At 39.9% G+C, this 25,964-nt stretch overlaps 2 protein-coding genes across 3 annotated transcripts in view; one reads left to right on the forward strand and one right to left on the reverse strand.

Moving 5' to 3' along the window:
* Nucleotides 1-12,559, forward strand: part of obsl1a (obscurin like cytoskeletal adaptor 1a) — a 34,154-nt gene extending 21,595 nt beyond the window's left edge. The window contains exons 11-24 of one of the 2 annotated variants that reach the window (XM_084127791.1): nucleotides 161-436; nucleotides 543-818; nucleotides 920-1,195; nucleotides 2,531-2,800; nucleotides 2,927-3,193; nucleotides 3,275-3,544; nucleotides 4,212-4,478; nucleotides 4,803-5,069; nucleotides 5,253-5,365; nucleotides 5,454-5,607; nucleotides 6,429-6,590; nucleotides 6,731-6,835; nucleotides 10,078-10,344; nucleotides 11,430-12,559. In XM_084127791.1, coding sequence (XP_083983917.1) covers nucleotides 161-436; nucleotides 543-818; nucleotides 920-1,195; nucleotides 2,531-2,800; nucleotides 2,927-3,193; nucleotides 3,275-3,544; nucleotides 4,212-4,478; nucleotides 4,803-5,069; nucleotides 5,253-5,365; nucleotides 5,454-5,607; nucleotides 6,429-6,590; nucleotides 6,731-6,835; nucleotides 10,078-10,344; nucleotides 11,430-11,701 — 3,242 coding nt within the window. In that variant the 3' untranslated portion in view covers nucleotides 11,702-12,559. The remainder of the gene's footprint in view (nucleotides 1-160; nucleotides 437-542; nucleotides 819-919; nucleotides 1,196-2,530; nucleotides 2,801-2,926; nucleotides 3,194-3,274; nucleotides 3,545-4,211; nucleotides 4,479-4,802; nucleotides 5,070-5,252; nucleotides 5,366-5,453; nucleotides 5,608-6,428; nucleotides 6,591-6,730; nucleotides 6,836-10,077; nucleotides 10,345-11,429) is intronic. The other variant, XM_084127792.1, reaches the window with a different exon arrangement.
* A 702-nt stretch (nucleotides 12,560-13,261) lies between these two features.
* Nucleotides 13,262-25,964, reverse strand: part of spega (striated muscle enriched protein kinase a) — a 101,664-nt gene continuing 88,961 nt past the window's right edge. Inside the window, exons 27-38 of the mRNA XM_084127790.1 lie at nucleotides 23,562-25,866; nucleotides 23,279-23,383; nucleotides 23,056-23,172; nucleotides 22,797-22,964; nucleotides 17,035-17,157; nucleotides 16,748-16,912; nucleotides 16,014-16,560; nucleotides 15,665-15,904; nucleotides 15,338-15,561; nucleotides 15,154-15,229; nucleotides 14,876-15,025; nucleotides 13,262-13,669 (exon numbers count right to left, since the gene is read on the reverse strand). Coding sequence (XP_083983916.1) covers nucleotides 13,408-13,669; nucleotides 14,876-15,025; nucleotides 15,154-15,229; nucleotides 15,338-15,561; nucleotides 15,665-15,904; nucleotides 16,014-16,560; nucleotides 16,748-16,912; nucleotides 17,035-17,157; nucleotides 22,797-22,964; nucleotides 23,056-23,172; nucleotides 23,279-23,383; nucleotides 23,562-25,866 — 4,482 coding nt within the window. The 3' untranslated portion in view covers nucleotides 13,262-13,407. The remainder of the gene's footprint in view (nucleotides 13,670-14,875; nucleotides 15,026-15,153; nucleotides 15,230-15,337; nucleotides 15,562-15,664; nucleotides 15,905-16,013; nucleotides 16,561-16,747; nucleotides 16,913-17,034; nucleotides 17,158-22,796; nucleotides 22,965-23,055; nucleotides 23,173-23,278; nucleotides 23,384-23,561; nucleotides 25,867-25,964) is intronic.

A 25,964-nucleotide genomic window follows, 5' to 3' on the forward strand; every position in this document is an offset into this window, starting at 1 on the left:
ATATTTTTTTTAAAATATATCAGTAACATTGGTAGGATATTTTAAACCAATTGGTCTGACACATAAAAGGACTTTGAGACTTGTATTATAAAGATATTGAAATGCCAAACAAAAATGATTGCTTTTTGTAAAGTGTTGTTGATGAGACTTTTTTCCACAGAGCCCCCTGTTAAACTTTCTTGCTCCAAGGACACAGGCAGCATTACAGAGAGTATTGCTGGTGATCCTGTAGTCCTAGAGCTTGAGGTTTCTCATGATAATGCAAAGGTGTGCTGGATGAAAGACGGAGTAAAGGTGGAAGAGAGCAGCAACATCACAATTACTGAGAATGGCCTCATACGCAAGCTAACTATCCATTTTCCAGCTCTGAAGGATTCTGGGATATACACCTGCAATGCCATTGATGACACAATAGATTTTAAAGTCAAAATTACTGGTATGATGTTAAACCACTACCTGGTTACCTTAGTTACATGTCTTTAAAAAAAAAAAAGTATTACTCTTTTTTGCACTAAAAGTTTTTTAATCTTTCTCTCTTCCAGAGGCACCAGTACAAATCCTGAATAAAGATCAGATCAAGAATGAGCACAAGGTTGTGTTATATGATGACGCTGTATTGGAGTGTGAGCTGTCTGCAGCCAATGGTGTAGTCAACTGGTATAAAAATGGCAGCCCTATTGAGGAGAATGAGCGCTTCTGTTTTGAGGAGGAAGGGACATTCAGATCCCTGGTCATTCTCTGTGCAGAGTTGCAGGACTCTGGAGAATATATCCTTGATGCTAAAGATGATACAATTTCATTTCATGTCACAGTACAAGGTAAAAAGTGTCTTTCAGTTGTATTGATTTGAACCTGTGCATGAGCCCTAAAGCAGACAAAAGGTATGATGAGACAGACTTTTGAACTCTCTCTCCTCCAGAGCCATTAGTGAAGATCATTGGCAATTCTGGTGATCCTGATTATCAGGAGATGGTGACAGGAGATGACCTCATCTTAGCTTGTGAAGTTTCTCGAGCCAACGCACCAGTAAAGTGGCTATTCAATGATAAACCACTGGTCCCTGATGAGCGCACGGATATTGAAAGCCACGGAACACTCCGGAAACTGACCTTAACCAACATCCTCCTTTCTGACTCTGGGAAATACATGTGTGATGCTGTTGATGACAAAATGATAACTGTTGTTAAAGTTCAAGGTACTGTATTTATTTTCCTTTTTTATACAATAATTGTGTTTAAGTACAGGGAGCTAATGACATTTCATGCTAATGACATTGATATTTCATCTGATTTATGAATACATTGCTTTAACGCTCATGTTTTGTTCTATCTATTAATTTATTCAAATACATTTGTTACATACAATGATTCTTACACATTATTTGTTTTACATTAATTACATAACATTAGAATTACATTAAGCATTACATGAATTTTTGGAAAATATGGTCATAAAAATATCGTGGTCTGACTCACTAAAAGCCTAATGATATTTATGAATGAATAATGCATGATATTTATAAAAATACATTCTATTTTGAAAGGTAAATGATAAAGACCACATGACGTTTTATTAAAACAGCATTAATTGAAACATTTTTTGGTAACACTTTATAATAATGGTCCGTCATTAATAAGTAACTATGCAGGAAGTAATGAAGGACTAATGAGTAGTTCTACATTAACACCTCAGCTACTACTATTAACTAATATGGAAACAATATTAACTAATCAGTAAGTAATATCGAATTTAGGACTAAGATAGTTCCTTATTAGGTAATCAATAATTACTGAATGAGATTGGCACATTAAGAACTAATTATTTGTAAAGTAATTATGACAACTTATAAAGAATTACTAATTAATTACTAATCACAACATTATCGTGTCTGAGACGTTAGCAATTATCTTTTTTTACCTTCAACGTGGTCATAAAATTCATCACTACTTACTCAAGTGTTACCTAGTCACTCTTCAAGGACTACTTGTGATCTATAATGGTCCAGATCACTAGTAGTTCCTGCATAGTGACTAGGTAACACTTGAGTAAATAGTGATGCATTTTATGACTACATTCATAGTAAAAATAATGACTGATTACGTCTCAGAAACACGATAATGTTCTTTATAATTTGTCAGTTAGTTAATAGTTATTAATGAAGCTAATCTAAATAAGTAATTATTGATTACCTAATAAGGAATAATATCCTAAATTTTATATTACTTACTGATTAGTTAAGCTTGTTTCTTTATTAGTTAATAGTAGTAGCTGAGGTGTTAATGTAGAACTACTCATTAGTCCTTCATTACTTACTGCATAATTACTTATTAATGCCGGACCATTATTATAAAGTGTTACCCACTTTTTGAACATGGTATTGAAGTATTTCAAAACCATATAAAACCAACATGAATAAATTTAGTTTTAAACTAGATTTTTCTTTATCTTGGACACTCTTTGTGTCATTGCCCCACTTACATGCAAAACGCAATAAGACCTCATGTGCCTTACGTGTTGTATTTTTCTCCAGAGCCTCCCGTTGAGTTCCTCAACAAAGAAGAGGTGAACTTGGTCACTGGTTATGAAGCAGAGGCTGTAACTCTTACTGCCATGGTTTCCAGACCTAATGCTCAAGTGCGGTGGCTTAAAGACTGGACTCCATTCAGTGGAGAACGTTTCCACATAGCCAGCCTGGGCCTGACCCGCACTTTCACCATTGACCCATTAAAGAAGCTTGACAGTGGAGAGTACACATGTGATGCAAACACAGATGAGATGCACTTCAGTCTCCTGGTCAGAGGTTGGTAGCTGCAATCATGCTTTTACCTGTGATATGAACAGATATTCAGCTTTTAAAGGAAAGTCATAGTAACATTGCAACTCATATAATGTATAATAATAACCATGTAACCTTTATGCGTTACAGATATGCGTATTAAATTTGTGAAGCCGCTGGTTGACACAGTGGCCCATAAAGATGGTATGATCACACTATGCTGTGAGATATGCAAAGCTAAAGCAGATGTCCAGTGGAAGAAGGATGGAGTGGAGATCATACCCAGCCGTCGCTTCTCTATCCGTGCCAACGAGACGGAGAGGAGTCTCACAATCCATCGTATCACCAAAGAAGATGCCGGAGAGTATGCTTGTGAGTCCAAAGATGACTGCACCAGTGCCAGAGTAAGGGTGGAATGTAAGTGTGAAACAAGTTACTTGTTGGAAGATACTAAACAACACACTTAGTCAATAACCTCCATCTGCTTTCCCTCTGCAGTGCCTCGTGTGGTGGAATTCCTCACAGAGCTTCACAATACCACAGTCATGGAGGGTGAGGATGCTACCTTTAAGTGTGTGGTCTCCCCTGATGATGTTCAGTTGGTCTGGCTCATGGATGGACAGCTCATCAAATCCAGTGATCGCTTCCATATTGAACAAAACAGCCTCTGCCATACTCTGATTATCCGGAAGGTCCAGCTACTTGATTCATCCCGGATCACTGCAGAGGCTGAGGGTATCATTTCTAAAGCCAGTCTCAAGGTCCAGGGTATGTAAATGTTCATTATACTAAAAAAACAACAAACACACACACACATGCACGCACACGCACGCACGCACACACACACACACACACACACACACACACACACACACACACACACAACAGGCATTAAAATACAGAAAACAGAAAGAAAAAATACAGCCATTAAAAGGGCATTATTTCTACAAACAAGAACATAAATATGTGTACTGTATTCCAAGTCTTCTAAAGCCATGTAATAGTTTCTTGATGAACAGACTGAAGCCATGATTGAGATTTGACAGTGGAACAGTGGAAGGGACTTTTTCAGCAAATAGTGACATCAGTTTTGGTCACTTTTGTGAATTTGTTGTTTTATTTGATGGTTTACTGAGCGTGTACAGCATTTTGAAACAATATGCGTTGTATTTAAATGTGCTTTAAAAATAAATGTAATCTAATTGAAGATTAAGACATGTAACTATTTTCTTTTATGATAACAAAATGATAGAATTGTTCATTTTTTTCAGTTTAATGTAATTATTAGGAAATTATCAGTGTTTGTGATTATTTCTCAAGATTGGTTGAAAGTTTAATTTCAATTGCAGTTTTGTTTTTTTCCACTAATATTCAGGGGGCAAAAATTGTAAATGTTTGACTTTGTAACTTAGTAACCTTTTACATTTGCATGCAGAGGCACAGGTATTGTTTACAAGGAGAATGGAGGCAGTGATGGCTGAGGAGTTTGGAGAAGCTACATTAGAGACAGAAGTGAGTCTGGAGTCTGGAGAGGTGCAGTGGATGAGGCAGGGGGTGGTGATCCAGCCAGGACCCAGACATAAACTCACCCAGAATGGCTGTAAACGTATCTTGGCCATCAGTAACCTCAATCTGTCTGATCGAGGGACATACCGCTGTGAGACCCTCCATGACCGTGCGCAGGTCAAGCTCAATGTGGAGCGTAAGTGGCCTTGAGCATGTCTAACTCTGAGCATGTCTCTTGATTGTTTAGAGAAATTATCAAAGCCACATGAATTACTTAAAGGGGCATTTGGAGTTTTAGCTTAACTAAATATAACTCTGCTGAAATAGTATACAATTAAATTATAATATTGAGTAAAATAATGCATGTAAAATCTTGGCAGGCATTTCAATTTAAGCATCAGCTATAGTTCTGGTCCCTGGCCTAACAGTTCTGAACTTGTCTGTACATTATGTAACATTTTTATTCAGTTTTTATTAGAAGCATTATTGCATTCTAAATAAGCTATGCTACTATTTAAAGCGAGGAAGATTGTCATACGCAAGGGGCTGATGGACATTGAGACATTTGAGAGAGAGACCGCATCCTTTGAGGTGGAACTTTCTCATGCTGATGTGGAGGGTGTGTGGCAAAAAGATGGTCTGCGTGTCAAACCAAATAACAACTGGCGTGTTAGTTCCAATGGACTAGTACATGGCCTCACTCTCTCCAACCTCACATTAGAGGACACGGGTAGCATTGTCTTCTCTGCAGAAGGTCTGAGAACTACTGCCAGACTGGTAGTCAAAGGTGGGTATATAGAGGAGAAACATTTATGCTTGGGATTCAACAAAAACTAATAGTATATATATATATATATATATATATATATATATATATATATATATATATATATATATCAATATATAACCTTTTGTTTATATTTGTCACATAATTGCCAAAAATAACAAGCTTTGTGCATCAAAATCTTAGAAACACCAGTAATGATCATTAAGAAGCTGTCTGATGTCAGACTTGAGGAGGAATCTTCAGTCATTTTGGAGTGTGAGCTGTCTAGACCAAATGTGGATGTCAAATGGCAGAAGGTACTGCTAAATAAATAAATAATGCACTGTACCTTCCTAAATATGTTTTCACTTTTTCTCACTGAACTCTCTATGGATTGATTGGCAGAATGGGTTGGAGCTGAAATCCAGTAAGACTTTAAGGATTTATTCCATGGGGCGTAAGCGCTGTTTACAGATCTTGGAATCCAGCATCAGTGACTCGGGCCTTTATACTTGTGAAATAGGTGATTTCAGCACTTCCTGTAAACTTGAGGTCTATGGTAAGCCTATATATCACTTCAGTTTTCATCACATTTTCCAGCTTGTTGCTTTTTGGAAACTTTGAGAGAATGCACACTAGCAGTGAAATTGTCCTGTTGTTTTGGGAAGGATTTTAGTTGAGACTAGACATTTTTCTGGTTGCTTCAGCTTCTACTCAAAATTCAAGATGGATAATAAAGAAGAGGCTCACTACTTTTGCGAATGCTTTATTATCATGAATGGTTAGCTGGCGTTAAACTTGGCATGAAATCAAAACATATTATTACTGGTCTCTGTGAATCAACAATCCGTCTATACATTTTCTTTATAAAATATTTTTGGCCTTGTAAAAAGTCATAACTTGCTATTCCTGTGATATGGCTCCCTTGATATTTATGACTAGGCTTCCATTCCATTATGCAATGCTCATTTTTCACAATCCAATCCACAACAGATGGATCAAATAGGCTGTCCTTGTTTCTTTTTTTTCATGTTCAATTAGCCATTAGAAATCATAATATAATAACATTGGTCACAATTTCTGTATCATGCCAAATTTAATAAGATCATGTTCTATGTAAGGGCCCACAGTTGTACTAATACTGATAACTCTTGAATATTTAAAAATCTGTTGTTCCAAGGTAGAAGTATGTTTTGTGCTGGCATATATTTTGTTGTCCTTTATCATTGCCACTTCTATGTCAATGATTTGTGACAGTGATTTTTATGCTATTGCTTGTCAGATAATCTGTGTCTTAAATATGACCACTTATATTCTTCCAAGCTTGTAATAACCTAAATATTATGAATTACACAATCATTTTCTCTACATTGTTTTCAGAACATGAATTAGAGATCATAACTGGCTTGGAGGATCTTTGGATTAAGGAGGACCAGAATGCTGTCTTTATGTGTGAGCTGTCTATGGAAGATATGCCTGGGGAATGGTACAAAAATGGCAGCAGGATACGTCCCACTACCACCATCAAGACTCGTACAGAGGGTGGGGATAAACTGAACTAATGTTGTAAATATACATAGAACTGATCCTTTATTATTTTTCTGTAGGAATTATGTACAATATCAGACTTTAAATTAAACTTGAAAAAGGAAAGAGTTATTTTTATTTTACCATTTAAATAGGCACAAAGCACTTCCTGCTTATATGCAACGTCAAGGCTGAAGATTCTGGAGAAGTCAAGTTTGTTTCCAAACAAGTGGAGACAGTTGCTTATCTTGATGTTGAAGGTATTGTATAAAATATGTACTTTACTTGAATATAATTCTGCATTCATAGTGATTCAAAAGATTATTTGGTAAAGCTTTACAAATAAGGTTTCATGTGTTAACATTAGTTACTGGATAAGATGAACTAACAATGAACAATACTTCTACAGCATTTGTTAATCTTAATGTTAGTTTCTACATTTACTAATACATTTTTAAGTTGTATCTGAAAACATTCTTTAAAGCACTGTGAACTAGGATGAACAATCATTGAACAATTGTATTTTTATTAACAAATATTAACAATGTAAATGCTGTACAATTGTATTGCTCATAGTTAATGTTAACTAATGCATTAACTAATGTTAACAAATGATACCATATAGTAAAGTTTTACCAATTATCTGATCCCACTAGGGATGGGACGATACACTTAAACTCACGATACGATGCACCTCGATATGCCAGGGTCACGATACGATACGTCACGATACGATATCAAAAAAGAAAAAAAAAGAAAAAAATATTACTGTATAACAACAACTTATTTATTTTTGTTTCAGCTGCACACAGGGAAACACAAGGCCTAACTGGCCAAACACAAACAAGAACACTCCCTTAGTGCTGCTCTAATCCTAGGTTAAGTTATCTCAGGACTGGTTCTTCTTCAAAAAAACTAACATATCAACATGTTCTGGTGTAATCAGTGATCTTTGAGCAGACACAATGTCTCCTGCTGTGGAAAAGACACGCTCACTGGGCACTGACGTAGCAGGAATGCAAAGGTAGGCTTTGGCAAGGGGGGCAAGTATGGGGTAAGCATATGCATTAACTTTCCACCACTCAAGTGGACTACTGTTGAGTGGGATAGGAATCCCATTTCTGTAGGAGAGTATCTCCATTTCAATCCCTCTGCTGGACTGCACTGTCTCAACAACAGTAGTGTAGGAGCTCCCAAGGAGATCTTCTAACGCTGTCTTTTTTGGTGGGGGAGGCTGTGTCACGTCCTGCATCTGCCTTTCTCCTTCCACTGGCTCTTCCTGGCTCTGCTCTGCTCCCTGTGCTGCCTCAACCATGACCCTGGCCTGCTCTGCTGCTGCCCCTGATGTTGAAGCACTGGCCCTAGTGGTTCTTTCATTTATGTCACTGGTCTGAAAAAAAAAAAATAAAACTAGCTCAAACATTTCTGTCTTTCAATCCTTCACTCCCTCCCTCTCTCACAGACACACGCACACAGAGACTCTCTCTCTCTCTCATCGACTAATAAAAAAAACAAAAAAACAATATGAGAAATAAGTTTTCGGGCTCTGGCCTACACATACAGAGTTACACACGCACAGGGCACCTCATTTTTTTTTCAATAAAAGTTAGCCTACCTGGTTGCGCTGCTCATGAAGTGCTGAAGCTTTTTCACGTATTCGGGCATAGACGGACTCGCGTTGTTCATCATTCAGATGGGACAGGCTTCGGAATCGTGGGTCAAGCGCAGTGCACTCCTGCAGCATGTCATTACAGTCCCCAGAGTACCGGTCCGAGATGTCGAGTAGAATAGCGCTTTTCATGTCGGCGATGGTCTGTGTGTCATTTTCGTCTGGTGACATGCTTTGCTCGATCATGAACTTCAGTGGCATTATCAGTGAAACAGTGGGCTCTTTTTCATCACAGACAACTGTTGTGGCTGTCTTCAGTGGCTTAAGCAGTTTCACTATGTCCTCGACATCTGATATATCACTGTTATCCAGAGTGTCAATTTCTCTCGCATTCCTTCGGATTCCTGGGCAGCTCAGCGCTGCTGAGACAGCTGCTTGTTGCTCCAGGTAGCGCGCCAGCATGTCGTATGTGCTATTCCACCTGGTCGGGACATCGTTGATGAGTTTATGCCGAGGCAGCTCTAACTGGGTTTGCTTGTTGGTCAGGACGGCGGTGGCCGTGGTGCTCTTGTGAAAGAATGTAGTTATTCTTCGCACACGACCAAGAAGGCGCGCGACGCGGGATACAGCCAAGCCTCGCTTACTGGCCAGATTCACAACATGCGCTAAGCACTTGATGTGAGGGTGGAGACCGCTCTCTCTCACAGCAATGTCCATGTTTCTCGCGTTGTCTGTGACACAAGCAATGGTTGTTTGTGGCCTCGTTAGCTCCCACTCACTCAGTGCATTTCTCAACACGTGAGCTATGTTAACACCAGTATGACTTTCACTTAGCTCACGAGTTTGCAACACAAAGCTTTTTCTCTCCCATTTCTCGTTGATGACTTCTGCCGTGATGGTTATATAACTCTGTGTTGCACGCGAGGTCCAGCTGTCGGTGGTCAGGGCGACACAGTCGGCATTTTTTAGATACTCTTTCACGCTTTGTTTGGTTTCATTGTAAATTTCCGGGATTACCCTCTCTGAAAAATGTCCTCGACATGGCATCTTAAACTTGGGCTCCAGCACATTGCACATTTGGATGAATTTTCTGTTCTCTACCATGTTAAATGGAGCCATATAGTCCGCTATGAATTCGCCAATGAGCCTGGTTATCTGTTTTGCACGCGGACTTGACGGAGGTAGAGTTGGTGTCAGCGCTTGTTTCATGGTCAGCTGTCCCTTCGGTAGGCTCGTTTTCTCCGGGGCCGTCTTCACATTTTTATGGTGACGTTGAAGGTGGTGGTTCATGTTTGATGTGTTGGATGTGGTGTACGGAATGACAGCATGGCATAGCTTACACACAGTCTTAGTCTTGTCAGTTACTCTATTGCCGTCTTTGTCTTTTTTAATGAGAAAGCCAAAATACTGCCAGACATATGACTTGTATCCAGGCGGAGCGTCCTCAATTTCGACCTCATTTGACTCCATGGTCGGCTGTTTGGGGGCAAGGCAGTTGGTGCTAATGCTAATATTTGTTAGCTCGCTGTAGACTGCAGTGTTGTTGTTGCAACATGCGCTGTCTTGACGTGACGACGTACCGCACCGTTCCCCGGATATATATATTTTTTTCATTTAGTTTTTTTACCCTGCTTGATCAGCAGATGGTGCTGCTGCCAGCCTGCCACCATAGACTGTATGTCTGCCCCATATACATACACACACATATAATACACTAAATTATTTATATACTACGCAAATCATGCAGCAGTACCATCTATCTTTATTTCGCGATCCATTTTTTTCGACCTCGATGCGTTTCGTCACGTTTTGTATCGCGATATTTTGTCAAACGATATTTCGTCCCATCCCTAGATCCCACCAAAAATCCTTTGTCAATATCTGTTTTCACAGAGCTTCCTGTTAGCATTGTCCGTCCCCTCAGGGATCGAACAGCACTGGAAAAGCATCGAGTCATTCTGGAATGCACTGTATCATCACCAAATTGTGACGTCACCTGGTACAAAGGGGATGAAGAGTTGGAATCCACAGAACACATGGAGATGATACAAGAAGGCTGTTACCATAAACTTGTCATCCACCAGGTGGCATTGGAGGATGAAGGAACCTACAGTATTGAGGTTGGGGAGCACACATGCACAGCCAAGCTGATGGTTGAAGGTGAGAATTGTTTGGATCGAAAATGACCATTTTTATTATGTATCAATGATTTTAGTATGCTAAATAGATAGGACAAATTATTAAGACATTATTTAAATTAATTTGATTTGAGAAATTAAAATAGATATGCATGGCATTAAAGGGTTAGTTCACCCAAAAATGAAAATTAGCCCATGATTTACTCACCCTCAAGCCATCCTAGGTGTTTATGACATTCTTCTTTCAGACAAATACAATCAGAGGTATATAAAACAAAATGTCCTGGCTCTTCTAAGCTTTATAATGGCAGTGAATGGCCATTTCTGTTTTGAAGTCCATCACAGAGCATCCATCCATGATTAAAATGCTCCACAAGGCTCTGGTGGGTTAATAAAGGCCTTCTGAAGCGAAGCAATGTGCTTGTGTAAGAAGAAAAATATCCATACTTAAAACTTTATCGACTAAAATAACTAGCTTCGATTTATGGCGAAAGAGTAAACTTTGAACTAACGCACAACGTAATGACGAACGCAGAAGCGCAGAGGATAGAGCAAAACAAAACACCAGTCACGAATTAGAAGTCTAAAAAGAAATTTTTTAAAGAGAAATGTCGGAGGAGCTTGAGTTTGTTGCCCAGCCCTATTTGTTTGAACCGCGAGAGGCATCTAAACTTACGATACTCCTACATCCTACGTCATACATGCGTCACGGGTTACTCTTGTGGCGCAAGGTGACTTGCGTAATATGCGTACGGTCGTCTGTCAGAAGCTAGTTATTTTAGTCGATAATGGATATTTTTCTTACACAAACACATCGCTTCACTTCAGAATGCCTTTACTAACCCCCAGAGCCGTGTGGATTACTTTTATCATGGATGGATGCACTTTGATCGACTTCAAAACAGAAACGGCTATTTACTGCCATTATAAAGCTTGGAAGAGTCAGGTCATTTGTTTTATATAATTCCGATTGTATTCGTCTGAAAGAAGAATGTCATACACCTAGGATGACTTGAGGGTGAGTAAATCATGGGGTAAATTTCATTTTTTAGGTGAACTATCCCTTTAAAGGTCATAGTTTAAACTTTCTGCTTTTTGACTTCATAGCCCAGTCTATCCTAGTGGTGAAAGATATAGAGGATGTGGAAGTGAGAGCTCCTGAAACAGCTTGCTTCCAGTGTGAAGTGTCCGTGACCCTCATCAAGCCTCCTGTCTGGACATTAAATGGGGAGAACCTGCAGTCTGGGCCCAATATTCGAATAGAGAACCAAGGGACAGTCCACAAACTGACATTCAAAAACACCAGCTCTGACATGAGTGGGACAGTCAAGTTTACCACAGGGAAAGCCAAGACTAGTGCCAAACTGACAGTGCTTTAGTGAATTATCAAAGGTCACACACATGACAGTATAAAAGAGAGGGAAGTAGTATATATAAATGGATGTGTGATCATATCAAGCAAATTAAAGTAATGCTCTTAGATCTTTTAACCTGTTTACCTCAAAGTTAAAAAGTGAGACGGTGATATCGAAGAGAAATAGACTAGCCACTGCACACATTTACTCCTGAAAGGGATTGATATTTGAGAGAGAGAAGTCATAATTTAAACCTGATGGTTGTCTGTATGGAGTCAGAACAGAATGTGATAGGAAGCAAGTGTGACTGTAAACTCAATGTGGACATGAAAGTATATGAAGATGCACAGGGATTAAAACCTGAGGATTTCCTCTTTATGCCATTTTGTGTAGTAGAACCACACAATAATTTAATGGAACAACTCTCTCAAAAATGCTGATGAAGAGGACAACGTATGTAATGTCTAATATGGATGGAAATCTTTTTATAGTATTTATAATTTTTAATATTTTACAGAATAGAATGACAGAAATGATAGAAGGTTCTATTTTATAGACGCAAAAAAAGGTAATGTTTGTTTAAAATGTAACTTTTTCTGGATTTAGTTAAATGAAAACAGCACTGATATCAAAGCTTACAGTATATCATATGCAACTATACCAACGTACTAACGATGCTGCTGTAAAAGTGATATCCCATAAAAATAATAATACCCATCTGTTATGAAATGTAGATTTTATGTCTTCAATTAACCTGTTTTATTTTTAATTCTGTTGAAAGAATACTTCCATAGAAAGTGGACAAAAAATATGTAAATATATACTTATACCTGTTATCATAGTACCCATACTATTCTTTTTTTTTTTTTTTTTTTTTTTAAACAGCAAAAGCGAAACAGCAAAAATTCTATACTGAAATTGAATGTATCGAAAGAAATGCCAAACACAGTGTGATATACAAAGTTTGAAATATAAAATCAAATGTAAACATACATCTAAGATTTACACATACATAGTGACATAATTAGCAAGAAGAACATTTTCATTCTTGGTTTTACAGTAACGGCTTTCATAAATAAACTTTGAAACATCTTGGAACACCAGAGCATAATTTCTTTCCAAACTTAAAAGTATATTATGTTGCTGACACTCTATATATTTAAAACATTGACAAATCAGCATTTTACACTGCAGACAACTGCATTAAAATAATTCTCAAAAGAAAATCTCTTCTCAGTAAATGTAGAAAACAGTATTACTGTATTCTTCTTCATGGACAGCTCTTATTACTTGCTTCTGCAATTCTTAAAATGATACTCAATTCAAGTTCAAATGGATGCATCACCAATTGCAACCTACGTAAATACTAAATGATAATGATATTATATATATATATATATATATATATATATATATATATATATATATATATATATATATATATATATATAAATCATTCTGGTACAATCAATCACTGATCCAAAGTTAATTAATCCAGTATTGCTCTTTATGTAATGTCCGTCACCTTGATACAACTGTTACCTGTCGATCAGCTATCGACCAACTTTCCTATTATCACCCTTAACATGTAGTCTGTTTTTTTTCTCTTTTTTTTTCTTGAGATAGAGTACAGTTTGTTCTTCAACTCATATTATTTGTCATTGAGAAAGCTCCTGGGTAGAATTTCCAGACATTTACCAGCGCTGAAAGACTTAATTTCCTTATACTGTTCAAAGTGCTTGTTTTTCTTCACTGATAGGTGTGCTTGTTGAGCTAGGATTGGTAGATGAGGCTGGAGATGAAGGCCCACTCTGGTAGACTCTGAGAAGGACCTCGTGTTTAGTAGCTGACTCAGCACATCTGCGCTGGTGCTCCCCCAGGAATTCTTTGAGCAGTGTGGTAGTGAAAGTCAAGGTCTGTCGACGCAGTTTCTTTAAATACGAGTCATGAAGCCATGAATGTTTGAGGCAGTCCTTAATGGTGGGTCGGCACCTGGGGAAAGAGTCCATAAAATCAGTAAAAAATATTGGGATATTTCATGGTTACCCTCATTACTCTTCATATCTATGGATATATCCATTATAAAACAAAATTATGTGTCTTTCACATATCTACTATATAATTGTTCAATAATAATAAAAAAGACTATAGTATGCTGAATAAACTGCTTTTGTGAGAAAACGGCTTATTCCTATAATGAACTGACAGCCTTTCCGCTAATCTTCAACATGTTTGCCATTAATTAATTTTTTTTTGGACTGAGCTATATTTGAAGTTTACAACTAAAAAGTTTTGTAACAGATGTCATGGACAATTTTGCAACCAATCCTGTCACGGATGGTTGAAGATAATGATGAAGGGAGACGGTGAGATGTAGCAGATCTAAAATGCAGCATGATATTTATTAAACAAAAATAAGTAATCCAAACAAGTGAAGGAAGGAAGAAACATTTCTGAGAGTTACATCTTTTACCACATGGCCACTATACCACCTGACCACTGCAGATTTAAAATGTGTTCGACTTGAAGCGGCGCTGTGAAGACCGATCGGTGTATGACACCAAAATACAGTGTAAATAAACCAATGAAACCAATGAAAACCTACTTAGAAACCAGAAACTGAATTCTGAAGCTTTCAGTATCAAATGAAAGGAAACATGAAAATGTTAATGAAAATAAAACTCCATGAAAATGAAAACGAAACTATAACAGAACGTTACAATTCCGTTTATGGAATTAGTCATTCATGTCTATGGTATACATAAACAGTGATTGAAAAAAAGGGGGATTCAATGTCATCAAGGCTATAATGTGATTGTTTTTTGAGGTACACGTGAACCAAGCTGTGCTTTCTCCAATGGTACAGCCATGGAGGTTGGTATTTCCTTAAATAACAGGGGTGTTCAATCCTGCTCTTGGAGGGCCAACATCCTACTAAGTTTAGCACGATCTGGCCCCAACACACCTGCCTGGAAGATTCCAGTCATCCTGAAAACCTTGACTACTGGTTAAGGTGAATCTGAATAGGGCTGGAGCTAAATTCTGCAGGAAGGCAACCCTCCAAGAGCAGGGTTGACTACCCCTGATCTAAAAAGTGCAATGCTGTGGAGGCTCCAGGAACAGTCTGAAAATTCTTTCACTTAAGGGTGGTTTTAACTTAAGTTGCAACTGGCTCCCGGCTGTGTAATTGATACTCACCATTGATAGACATGTATTATCTTCTTTAAAAACGTGGAGGCACTTTGGGACACCTTTGGGTAGAGCTTAGATGAGTCAAACTTTGCTGCATGGATTTTGATCTCTGTCACTTTTGGGTCTTTGTCTTGGAAAGGATGTCTACCGCTGAGCCTACAGTAAACAAAGTGACTTAAAATAAACACCATTTTTTCTTATTTGATAAGCTTATTATCTCAGAAATACACCATAATACAATAGTAAAGCTGGCTGATTGGTTTATTCCTTTATAGATGACTTACATAATATAGGAAAGAACTCCCAAGCTCCAAATGTCTGCTGGGGGTCCTACTAGATCTCCTTTTAGCATTTCTGGAGCTTGAAGAAGGCAGAAAACATCTCATTAATGTCAATAAGACATGGATATGTATTTTAAATCCTTATGTAGAGAAACATCACATGATAAGAATTGCACAGTGTGCATACCCATGTACTCCAGAGTCCCAATATCTCTGCTGTATTGCTGAAGTGAGAGAGGGTTAAACCTTTGAGCACTGCCAAAATCAATGATTTTAATCACATTGAGGTTGGTGACCATGATATTGTCTGGCTTAATGTCCAGATGAAGAATCTGGCAGTTGTGGAGATATTCTAAACCCTGAAGAATCTGGACAATGAAACCCACTACATCATCTTCAGTGTAACATAATCTGGAAGAGAAACCAAGACCCATCTGAAGACACTGAACTTCATTTTCACATCCTATTTAAAATAAAACAATCTAAAAAAATTACCCGAAAGGCTCATACACACCTGTCAATGAGACTGTACAGGATCTCTTTGCCTGGGCAGTACTCTGTTATGAGTACAAGGTAGCGAGGTGTGATATAGGCTTCATGTAGGGCCATGATTCTTTCACAATGAAGGGACTTCAGGGTCTCATACTCCTTTATGACAGTTTGCTTAGTCTGATGATCATAGGGAATTATCTTTGACATGAACATCTTCCCTGTTGCATTTTCTCTGCAATCTCTTATCACTCCAAAACGACCCCTATCAAAAATAAATGTGTTTCATGAAAGTGCTTGCAGATTTGTAAACTGTATAAATAGATGGAGAATTATTTGTATAAATAAAGGGACAAGTAATTTTATTTTCTCACCTGGCTTTCTCTTCCAAAAAGCTGTATGGCTTCTGAGGAACTCCTTGCCTCAAAGTGGTCTCAGTTTTTTTGCAGGATACCACTCGTCCTGTAGGTGTCTCTGGTGTGGGTGAGCTTGCTCCTTCTCCTATTGGACTGATACTGCTGACCAGAATTACATGGGGAGAGACAGGGGTGGGAGCAACTGAGCAAGTGGCTGGAACATATGTAGGGACAAGGGAAATTGATCTGCCTATTGAGGGTGGAGCTGTGCATGACCTTGGAGATACAGTCTGGGCTTGTGTAACACGGGGAATCATATTGATAGTGCTCGTTGGCTTGGGGAGAACAAGAGGAGGCATTGACGTCTTTGGGCAAGAGTGAGAAACAGGGACTTCTGAGGAAGTATTTGTAACTTCACTAGACTGTGCAATAACAGGACTAATAGACTGACTAAACACACTTGGCTGTGCTAATGTAAAAGCAGATGTTGTCACAGCAGTGGTCACAACAGGGTAAGAGGCCAAGGGGTGTGTCTTCATTTCAGCAGGCTTATGGAGTGGTGCCACTGCAAAACAGGTAGGATTGATATACACATACATTTATTTTCCTAATCCAGAAGATAAAAATGAAATGACATTAACCAGTTAATTAAAATAGTAAAATGTCTTGTAATAAAAGCTTATTTTACCAACAGAGCAATAATCAGTTTTAAAGCTAAGTAATTAAGTACAACTGAACTGTATGCCCAGTACCTTCAACGTTAATGCTTACTCCCTCTGATACATTGCTGTATGGACCTTGGCCAGCTTTATTTACACATGCCACACGGAATCGGATGGTAGATCCAGATGGAAGTTTAGAGCAATTGTAGAAACAATCAGTCACTCCTGTAGCTTCAGTCCACCACTTATCATATCCTACAGATAAAACGTGAAAATTTAAATCACTGCACACAATAAATGACAAAGATATAATAATATCCATACTATTATGAAACATAATAAATCAGTATATGCAAGATTTATTAGACATTCCCTACCATCAGATCTTCTCTCAAGTATGTATGAGCAAGGAACTTTGGTGTCTGATGGTTTCCATTGCACCAGAGCAGTGTTATTGTAGATCTGTGGAATCTCTGGGGTTCCTGGCGGTTTTGGAACACCTTAAAATGTGATATAAACAATATATGAGAAAAGAAAATAACTTGTGCAAGCATATAATGAACAAAATGTGAAAACACCTAAACATCTGTTTGGCATTAATGCTATACACCTTATTCCTGACAAGCTTACTGCATTTTTAATTATGGGAGGGACTTCCGGTTTGGGAAACTTCCACTAAAAAAAATGCAAAGAATAATTTCAAATTATAAGGTTGTGCTATAAATAATCCTTATCTATCAATTTGATTGAATAATCTGTTTTCCTTTGTTTTATTTTTAGACATCAGAAGAATAATGTAACTCTTGGTATTTTAATGTGACATGATATCACAAGAATATCCGTGGCAAGAGCTCTTTTCATTCGCTGCATTATTTTCCTCCTGATTATTTCTTTTTTTTTCTCTGTAACAATGTGAACAACATATTGCACACTTGTGGTCTGCTCTCATTATTTAATTTACAATATATATACCAAGAATAATTCCCTAGAATGCTGTGAATCTCTATTTTTTCTCCCCAAATCCTCACATCTCTGTCCAGGTTTGTTTTCACACGGATGCTTTAAAATGTAATTGTTTCCTCTTTTCACTTCTAATCCCTATTAACAGTGTTCACTGGAATGTTTCTAAAGCAGGTACATTCAATATTTGTGGCCTGTCAAAATGATGGAAAGCATTTTGAAATATTATCACTTATTGTTAAAGTTAATTAACTTTTTTTTACTAAGGCAACATATGTTACATAATACAGACATATTACTACAGTGATATTTAACATGTCTGGTAATAACGGTAATATTGCTGCTGAAAGAATCAAGCTTTTGGGGTTATTCATCGTCTGTTGTAGTAATTTGTTAATGCTTTTAAGTTCCCTTTCAAGGGAACTCGAGCTGCGTTGAAACGCTGCGTGAGTGCGTCATGAAGCACGTATGGAATCAGTTCAATGGCAAGACGGAACGTCATAGGCGGGTGACGTCATCGACCAGGAAACTATAAAGCACCCCTGAATCATAACCGCGCTAGCTTCTGTGCCTTCAGCAAGCGCTTTGTGTGAATCATATTGTCTGAAAGTGTTTTTGTCTGTCCTTAGTTGTTACTAGGCATGAGTTTTGTCACATGTGAGAGTTTACCACTAAGAACACTGCGCTCCCGCCGATCGCCCATCGATAGGTTTCAAGAAGAGAAAAAGCAGGCGGCGGCGTTCCAGAAGTACCTGCCACTCAGAGGTCATGTCCTAGGGACTGCTGGGCAGGAGCAGTCCCGACCGTCGTCTAGCTCCTCACACAGAGCGCAACAAAAGCAGAGTGTCGTGTCTTGCGTTCCCCCACAGAAAGACTAGGACGTGGCGTGGCACTCTCAGGCGAAGTCTGCTAAGGGTAAAACTGATCTGAGGACAGTTATTATCGCTAAGAAGGCTTAGTCTAAGAAGTCCCGCCACTGTGTGGATGCTGAGGGTGGTCCCCACCGAGAGAAAGCTGAGTTCACTGCTGAGTGCACCGCATCACATGGTGCCCGCCCTCAGGGGCCCACTCTGCCAACCCTGCCTTTATGCCGGGGCGTAGACGGTGCCAGCGAGGGTTTTCCCGAGGGGCACTCGCTCCCTCTGAGGAGGGGTCAAGAGCAGTTAGACCAGTTGTTCCCTGCCAGTGTGCCGTTACAGGGCACTGTGTCTGCAGCTCAAAATATTCCAGAGGCCAGTCTCAAGAGGTTGGTACCCTTAGTAGATTATCTGGCGGAGTGGAAAAGCCTTCCAAATATATCTAAATGGGTCCTGCAAATGATCGAAAACGGTTACGCTATTCAGTTCAGGTCTCATCCACCTCGATTCAGAGGGGTCCTACCCACAGTGGTGGGCCCTGAGCAGGCTCTGGTAATGGAACAGGAGGTAAAGGCTCTTTTGCAAAGGGAGGCTATAGAACGGGTTCCTCCTCCCAGCAGGGAGTCAGGTTATTACAGCTGGTACTTCATTGTCCCAAAGAAGGATGAGAATTTTAGATCTGAGCCTGTTAAATCGCACAGTAGGGAAGCTCAAATTCAAGATGCTCGCTCTCAAACAGATCGTGTCACAAATCAGATCCGAGGACTGGTTTGTCACGATAGACCTAAAGGACGCTTACTTCCATGTTTCCATCCTTCCACAACACAGGAAGTTCCTGAGGTTTGCTTTTGGGGGCAAAGCATACCAATATCGTGTTCTTCTGTTCGGCCTAGCTCTGTCTCCCCGCCCATTCACGAAATGCATGGATGCAGCTCTGGCTCCACTGCGACTCCAGGGCATCCGCATTTTAAATTATATTGACGATTGGTTGATCCTAGCTCAATCGGAGCATCAGGCGGTTCGGCATCGAGATGTCGTTCTCGCTCACTTTAAGAGATTGGGGACAAGGCTGAATGCCAAGAAAAGTGTGCTATCTCTATTACAGAGGACCACCTTTCTGGGCATGGTTTGAGATTCAACGACGATGCAGGCACGTCTGTCTCCTGCTCGTATCGCTTCGATTCTCTCAGCTTTGAAACAAGCAAAGCTAGGCCAGTCGCTCACTGTAAAGCAGTTTCAGAGACTGTTAGGTCTGATGGCGGCAGCGTCCAATGTTATACCTTGCGGCCTGTTGTACATGAGACCGTTGCAGTGGTGGCTCAGGAACAAGGGGTTCTCCCCGAGGGGAAACCCACTCCGCATGATCAGGGTCCTTGTCGTCGCGTCACGTTAACGACGGATGCTTCCCTCAAGGGTTGGGGTCTGTGGCAGGACCATCATCTCTCGTGGCACATAAATTGTCTAGAATTCTGTCATCGACATCCTGTCGAGGCAGGGGCCGAGGCCCGGGGAATGGAGACACCACCCCGAGGTGGAGGAGCTCCTGTGGAAGAATTTCGGTCATGCCAAGGTAGACCTGTTTGCTTCCACGGAGACATCACATTGTCCACTGTGGTTCTCTCTAAGCCATCCAGCCCCTCTGGGGTTGGACGCTATGGTGCAGGCATGGCCGAGGTCACGTCTGTACGCATTTCCCCCGATTGCTCTGCTCCCAGGAGTTCTGGAAAGGGTTCGCCGGGACGGGGTCAGTCTATTTTTGGTAGCCCCGTTCTGGCCGGCCCGAGTATGGTTTGCGGACCTAGTGTCTCTCCTTTACTCTCTCAGGCAAGTGGGTCGATTCTTCACCCCCGCCCAAAACTGTGGAAACTGTGGGCTTGGCCCAGCTCATGAGTTCTGGTCTCTTAACTGAGGTTGTTGAGACCATCCTCCACTCCAGACCTCCGTCCATGAGGAAGTTATATGCCTTGAAGTGGAGACTTTTCACTTCTTGGTGTGGAGAACACCAGTTGGACCCGGTTAACTGCCCGGTGGGTGCAGTGCTGGAGTTCCTGCAGGAACTCTTCTCCGCAGGGCTATCCCCCTCCACACTTAAGGTGTACGTGGTGGCACTAGCTGCTTACCACCCCCCTTTGAGTGGAGTTTCTCTGGGGAGACACCCACTTATAACACGTTTCCTTCGTGGCACTTTGAGACTGAGGCCAGCAGTACGCACGAGGGTGCCGACCTGGGATTTGGCCATTGTATTAGAAGGCCTCTCCCTAGCTCCGTTTGAGCCTATTGAAGAAGTTTCTGAGAAATTCATTACTCTTAAGACAATCTTTCTGCTTGCTATCTCGTCTCTCAAAAGAATTGGAGGTCCCTACTAACACTGTTAGGCCTATAGTACTGCAGGCATTTTGTCCTCCTCCTTTTCTGACGTCAGACCAAGAGAAACTAAATCTGCTCTGCCCGGTTAGGGCTTTAGATGCTTACGTCCACAGAGCTGCCCTGTGGAGGAAATCTGAACAAAGCTTTATTTGTTTTGGGTCACCCAGGAAGGGGTGTCCTGCATCTAAGCAGAGAATGAGCAAGTGGGTGGTTGAGGCTATCTCACTTGCTTATGAGTCGCCTGGTCAGCCTTCACCTTTAGCTGTACGAGCTCACTCGAATAGGAGTATGGCTGCTTCTAAAGCTTTATTGTCAGGAGCTTCACTACATGACGTTTGTGATGTGGCAGGCTGGTCATCACCGCATACGTTAAAAATATATCTAAATTACGCCATATGCTCTCAATGACAAATGTGGAACAATTAGTTCATGCGTTCATGACCTCAAGGCTAGATTATTGTAATGCTCTACTGGGTGGTTGCCCTGCACGCTTAATAAACAAATTACAGCTGGTCCAAAACGCAGCAGCTCAAGTTCTTACCAGAACCAGGAAGTATGACCATATTAGCCCTGTTCTGTCAACACTGCATTGGCTCCCTATTAAACATCGCATAAATTTTAAAATATTGCTGATTACTTACAAAGTACTAAATGGTTTAGCTCCGCAGTACTTGAGCGAGCTCTTAACGCATTATAGTCCTTCACGTCTATTGCGATCTCAAAATTTCGGCCAGTTAATAATACCTAGAATATCAAAATCGACTGCTGGCAGTAGATCCTTTTCCTATTTAGCACCAAAACTTTGGAACAGTCTTCCTAACATTGTCTGGGAAGCAGACACACTCTGTCAGTTCAAAGCAAGATTAAAGACACATCTCTTTGACCTAGCATTCACATAATACATTATAGACTTCTATAATTCAATGTTAGGCTGCATAGATTAGGTCAGCTGGAACCGGGAACACTTCCCATAAATCCTGATGTACTCGTTACATCATAAGAAGAATGGCATCTATGCTAATTTTAGTGTCTTTGTTTATCCCAAGGTTTTCCCGCAGCCTGCCGGATCCAGGCCGTATCCAGATCTGACGAAGGACCTTCGCCTGGACCTGATGTCAACGCAGTGCTGAAGTGCCAACTAGTCTCTCCCTATGGAGGATCCCTTTACCACTCTACAGATAAAGCGTTGCCAGAAAATTTGTTTCGCGTACCTACCCCGAAGTGACAAAATAAAATAAAAGTCTGTATCAAATTTATAAGGAAAGACCAGTACTCTGTTTAGGCTTGGTCAGGTTTGGAATTCCAAACCTGCGCACATATATTCAAACGCACATAACTATAGAACCAATTCTTAATGCGCATGTGAACGCCATCAGCGTTTCTCACAGGTTCGCATTTAAAGTCTATGTAGAGAGAATAGTGTCGTCTTAGCGGCCCCTTATTTAATAACAAATGATCGTTGCAACGGAAGCGAATCAATCAAAACTAACTTTAGCTGGAAAATAACTTTATTAAAGAACCGCTATAAAGCCACAACAATCTCTGTTGCCATAAATTATACGTTTGTCTCTGTAAAGCTGCTTTGAAACAATCTACATTGTTAAAAGCGCTATATAAATGAGGATGACTTGACTGACGTTCGTTAGATTCTACAATCTTGACTTCAGCTCCACTCCAGGGGCGCAGGTGCTTTCGATGCAGCATTTCGTTCCCTCTTCAGGGAACAAGGGTTACATACGTAACCGAGACGTTTCCCTTTAATGTTCGATGGGTGAGTAGAACAAGGTAATTTCATTGAACCCAGTTTTTTTTTTTTTTAGCATATTATTGCATTGATAGAGCAAACCTTTCACTGATTGTTTACAGTTTAACGGAAGTTACTCTCATAATTTGCGCAAAGCATCATAGGGCATAGGAAAAAGGTGGATACTAAATCCACAGCTTCCATAGCTTACAGGCTAAGGACAGAATACAGGAACTAGTTGCAGAAGCCAGGTTATTAGTGGCTACACATTCATAGATTCCAGCATCCTTCTTAGAGGTCTTCATGATCATCAAAAGTTGCCTTCCATCTGGGCAGGCCACTAAGCTCATTCTGTCATGAATCTCCAAAGGTTTCTTATCTACGAACAGAAACGGAGAAAAGTAAAAAAAAAAATTTGTTGGAGAACTACCTTTTTCATAATTAAAAGTAAACCAATGAATGAAAAATACCTTTCATCCATACTATTATAGGCTCAGGACTACCAGCTGGAAGACAACTAAGGGTGACTGGATTTCCTTCAAGAAGAACATGGTCCTTTAGTGTAATATGGAAAACTGGAGGAAAATCTGAAAGAAAAAAAAATGGATGAATTATTAATTGGAATTGCTGATCAAAACTGTAGCACTTGGCATACCAGGAGCAGAAGGAATGGAATTACATATTTTGTTTCACCTTCTTTTGGAGTTGCAGGTGCACTTGATTTAGATGGTGTCCTATCTCTCTTACTTCTGGACAAACCCCATCTGTCCCACCTAGACCTTATGTCAGTTTCAGGAGCTGTCAACAAAGAAATGCTTTTAATGCAATTTTGCAGTTAATGTCTCTTCATAATTTGCATAAATTAGTTTCCAAAGCTTAACTCATAAAGTTACACTATCTAACTAGCATACTTAGCAACAACTTACATGAAAAAAAACTAACTGAAAAAAAATTGCATAAACTGAATAATACATACTCTGAAAGGACTCTACAGAAGTACTACTAGAAGTGTAGTTCAGTGTTTCTTTGGATGATGTAGTAGCAGTATGAGAGGAAAGCTGGTTCTCTGGAATGTCCACATTCTTGTGAATGAGTCCATCAGACTGAGAGCGGCGATGACATGAGAGCAAAGGTGTTTTCTGTCCTTCATTTCTAGTTTCCTTTTCTCCCCCCATCTTGTCAGGCTGACTTTGTTTTCTTAATGAAAATCCAGATACCTTTGACTCAAACTTTTTTCGCAATGCCAGAACTGGAGAATCATTTATTTTCTTGATGTATTGCTTCTCTTCTTTTAGAGTTTCTTCATCAACGTGGGGTCTAGTTTCCTTGCCCTTCCTGTCTTTTGACTTACTATGCACTCTATCAAATATTTCTGAAACATTAGATTCGAATTTATGTTGCACAGCAAGGACAGGCAATTCAGCAACTTTCTTATCTTTCACAAGATTTGCTTTGTTTGTATCTATAGTGTTATCAAACCTTCCTGTCTCAACTTCTTTTTTGTCTAGGGACTTGCTACGTCCCATAGCCCAGGTAACTCGTCGTTTGTTAGTGACAGAATCTGAGGTCTCGTCTTTCCCTTTTTTATGAATGGGTTGCAATCTCCTTGCACGCATAGAGAATCTTCCAAAAAGTCCAAGCCCAGATTCTTTCTCCACCTCCCTGAGGTCTTGGACAGACTTGGATTTTTCCTGTAATCCTCTATGTCCAAACTCCAATGGGGCTCCTACAGGGCCAGGTCGATAAACCTCTTCATTTGATCTCCGTGGAAGAACTGGCGAATTTTCTTCAAACTTTGCCCTTGTTAATCGTTTCAGGCCAAGTGTCAAAGATGATTCCTTCTTCTTAAATCTTGCCTCAAAAAGTTCCTCTGAATCAATATCTTTGATATCCATTCTAAGAGTCGGCTGGTATGCAGACGAAGCAGCAGCAAAAACAACTGGATGTCCAGTGGTAGGTTGAGTATCTGGCTGTGAGATTTTCAAGATAGGGGTGGGTAGCACTGAGAGAGAGGATGCCTGTTTGGCATTTACCTGCACTTTACTTGAATAATTTGAGGATATGTCATGTGGAAGTATATCAAGACAAAATTTAGTACTTTTATTAATCTTTCCTTTCACACTGTCTTGAGAGAATGTGTGTTCTTCCATCTTCTCTAACTCCTTCTCAGTGTCATCTAATATAGATTCAGGCTGGGAAGTATTTATTATATGGACATTACCAATAGCCTCTTCTTCCTTAGACACCTGTTTATTTTCCAAGTCTGGAGTTGGTGGCTTGGAAGAAATTTCTCTTGGAAACACAGGTGTCGGACAAGCCTTGGTTTGATCTGTGATATTAGATTTGGCTTCCAGAAAAAGGGAGGGAATCTCTAGTGGGGCTCCAGATCTCCTATGTAGTGAAATTGACTCTGAGTTTCCCTCCCTTAAAGAAGACCTCTTTCTGGATACAGTTTTTGTTTCCCTAGGACTGTCAGTGGTGAATGCCTGAGAAACTCCTGAAGCACTCAACCTGGCATGTCTGAAGTTACGATCCAAAGAGGCAGTCCGCCTGTCATCATCAACACCCAGTGTCTCAAGCAGGGGGCCACGAAGACCACTCATATTCTTGTCAACAGTTCCCCCTCTTAGCAACCTCTGCCTCATAAGATCAAGTTTAAGAGCATAGTCTTCCTTACTCAGCTTGCCTGTCTTTGGACTACTGCTCCTGTGTGGAAGCTCCATGGAAACTGCCTTTTTCATGTGCTTTTGGCTTTCCTTTGTATTATCATTCACATTACCATATTCAGGTGTGATCTGCAGTAGAAGTGCACTGTCAGCAGAACTCCCTCTTCGCATCAGCTCTCTTCTGGACTTGGCTGCTACCTGTTCAGCTTCTACACTGTCACCCCTTTGCAAGGATTCTTTCAAGTGTTCAGTCCTTTCTGCAATTTCCAGGTGGTCTACATTCTCCTGTCGATCAGTTGCCTGACATTCTGTGATGTCTTCAAGCCAATGACTGTTTTTTTGGTAGGTATCATTGGATCCTCTGATAACATTATCATCATCCTCGTGAATCTCAGTAAGAGACATCCAGGAACCAGAGAACAACATCATTGTGTGGGGCATAGGGATGAAAGGAAGTTCATCAGTGTCCTCATCTGAGTCGGAGGACGACGATGGAGGTGGTGAGCAGTCTTTAAGGTTTCTAGGCACAGCAAGGGACACATGGCTTGAAGAGTCATCCAGCAATTCTGATATGGATCTCATCACCATTTTAGACTTGTATCTAATAAGTGAACACTGAAATAAAAAAGAAAAAATAAAAAAAAACTGAGTAAGGTAATGAACTTTTTTTTTAAAATGTTACGGTTTTTTTATGTTTTTATTTATTTATTATT

Source organism: Abramis brama (genome assembly GCF_963993115.1).
Source record: "Abramis brama genome assembly, chromosome: 11".
NCBI lineage: Eukaryota > Metazoa > Chordata > Actinopteri > Cypriniformes > Leuciscidae > Abramis > Abramis brama.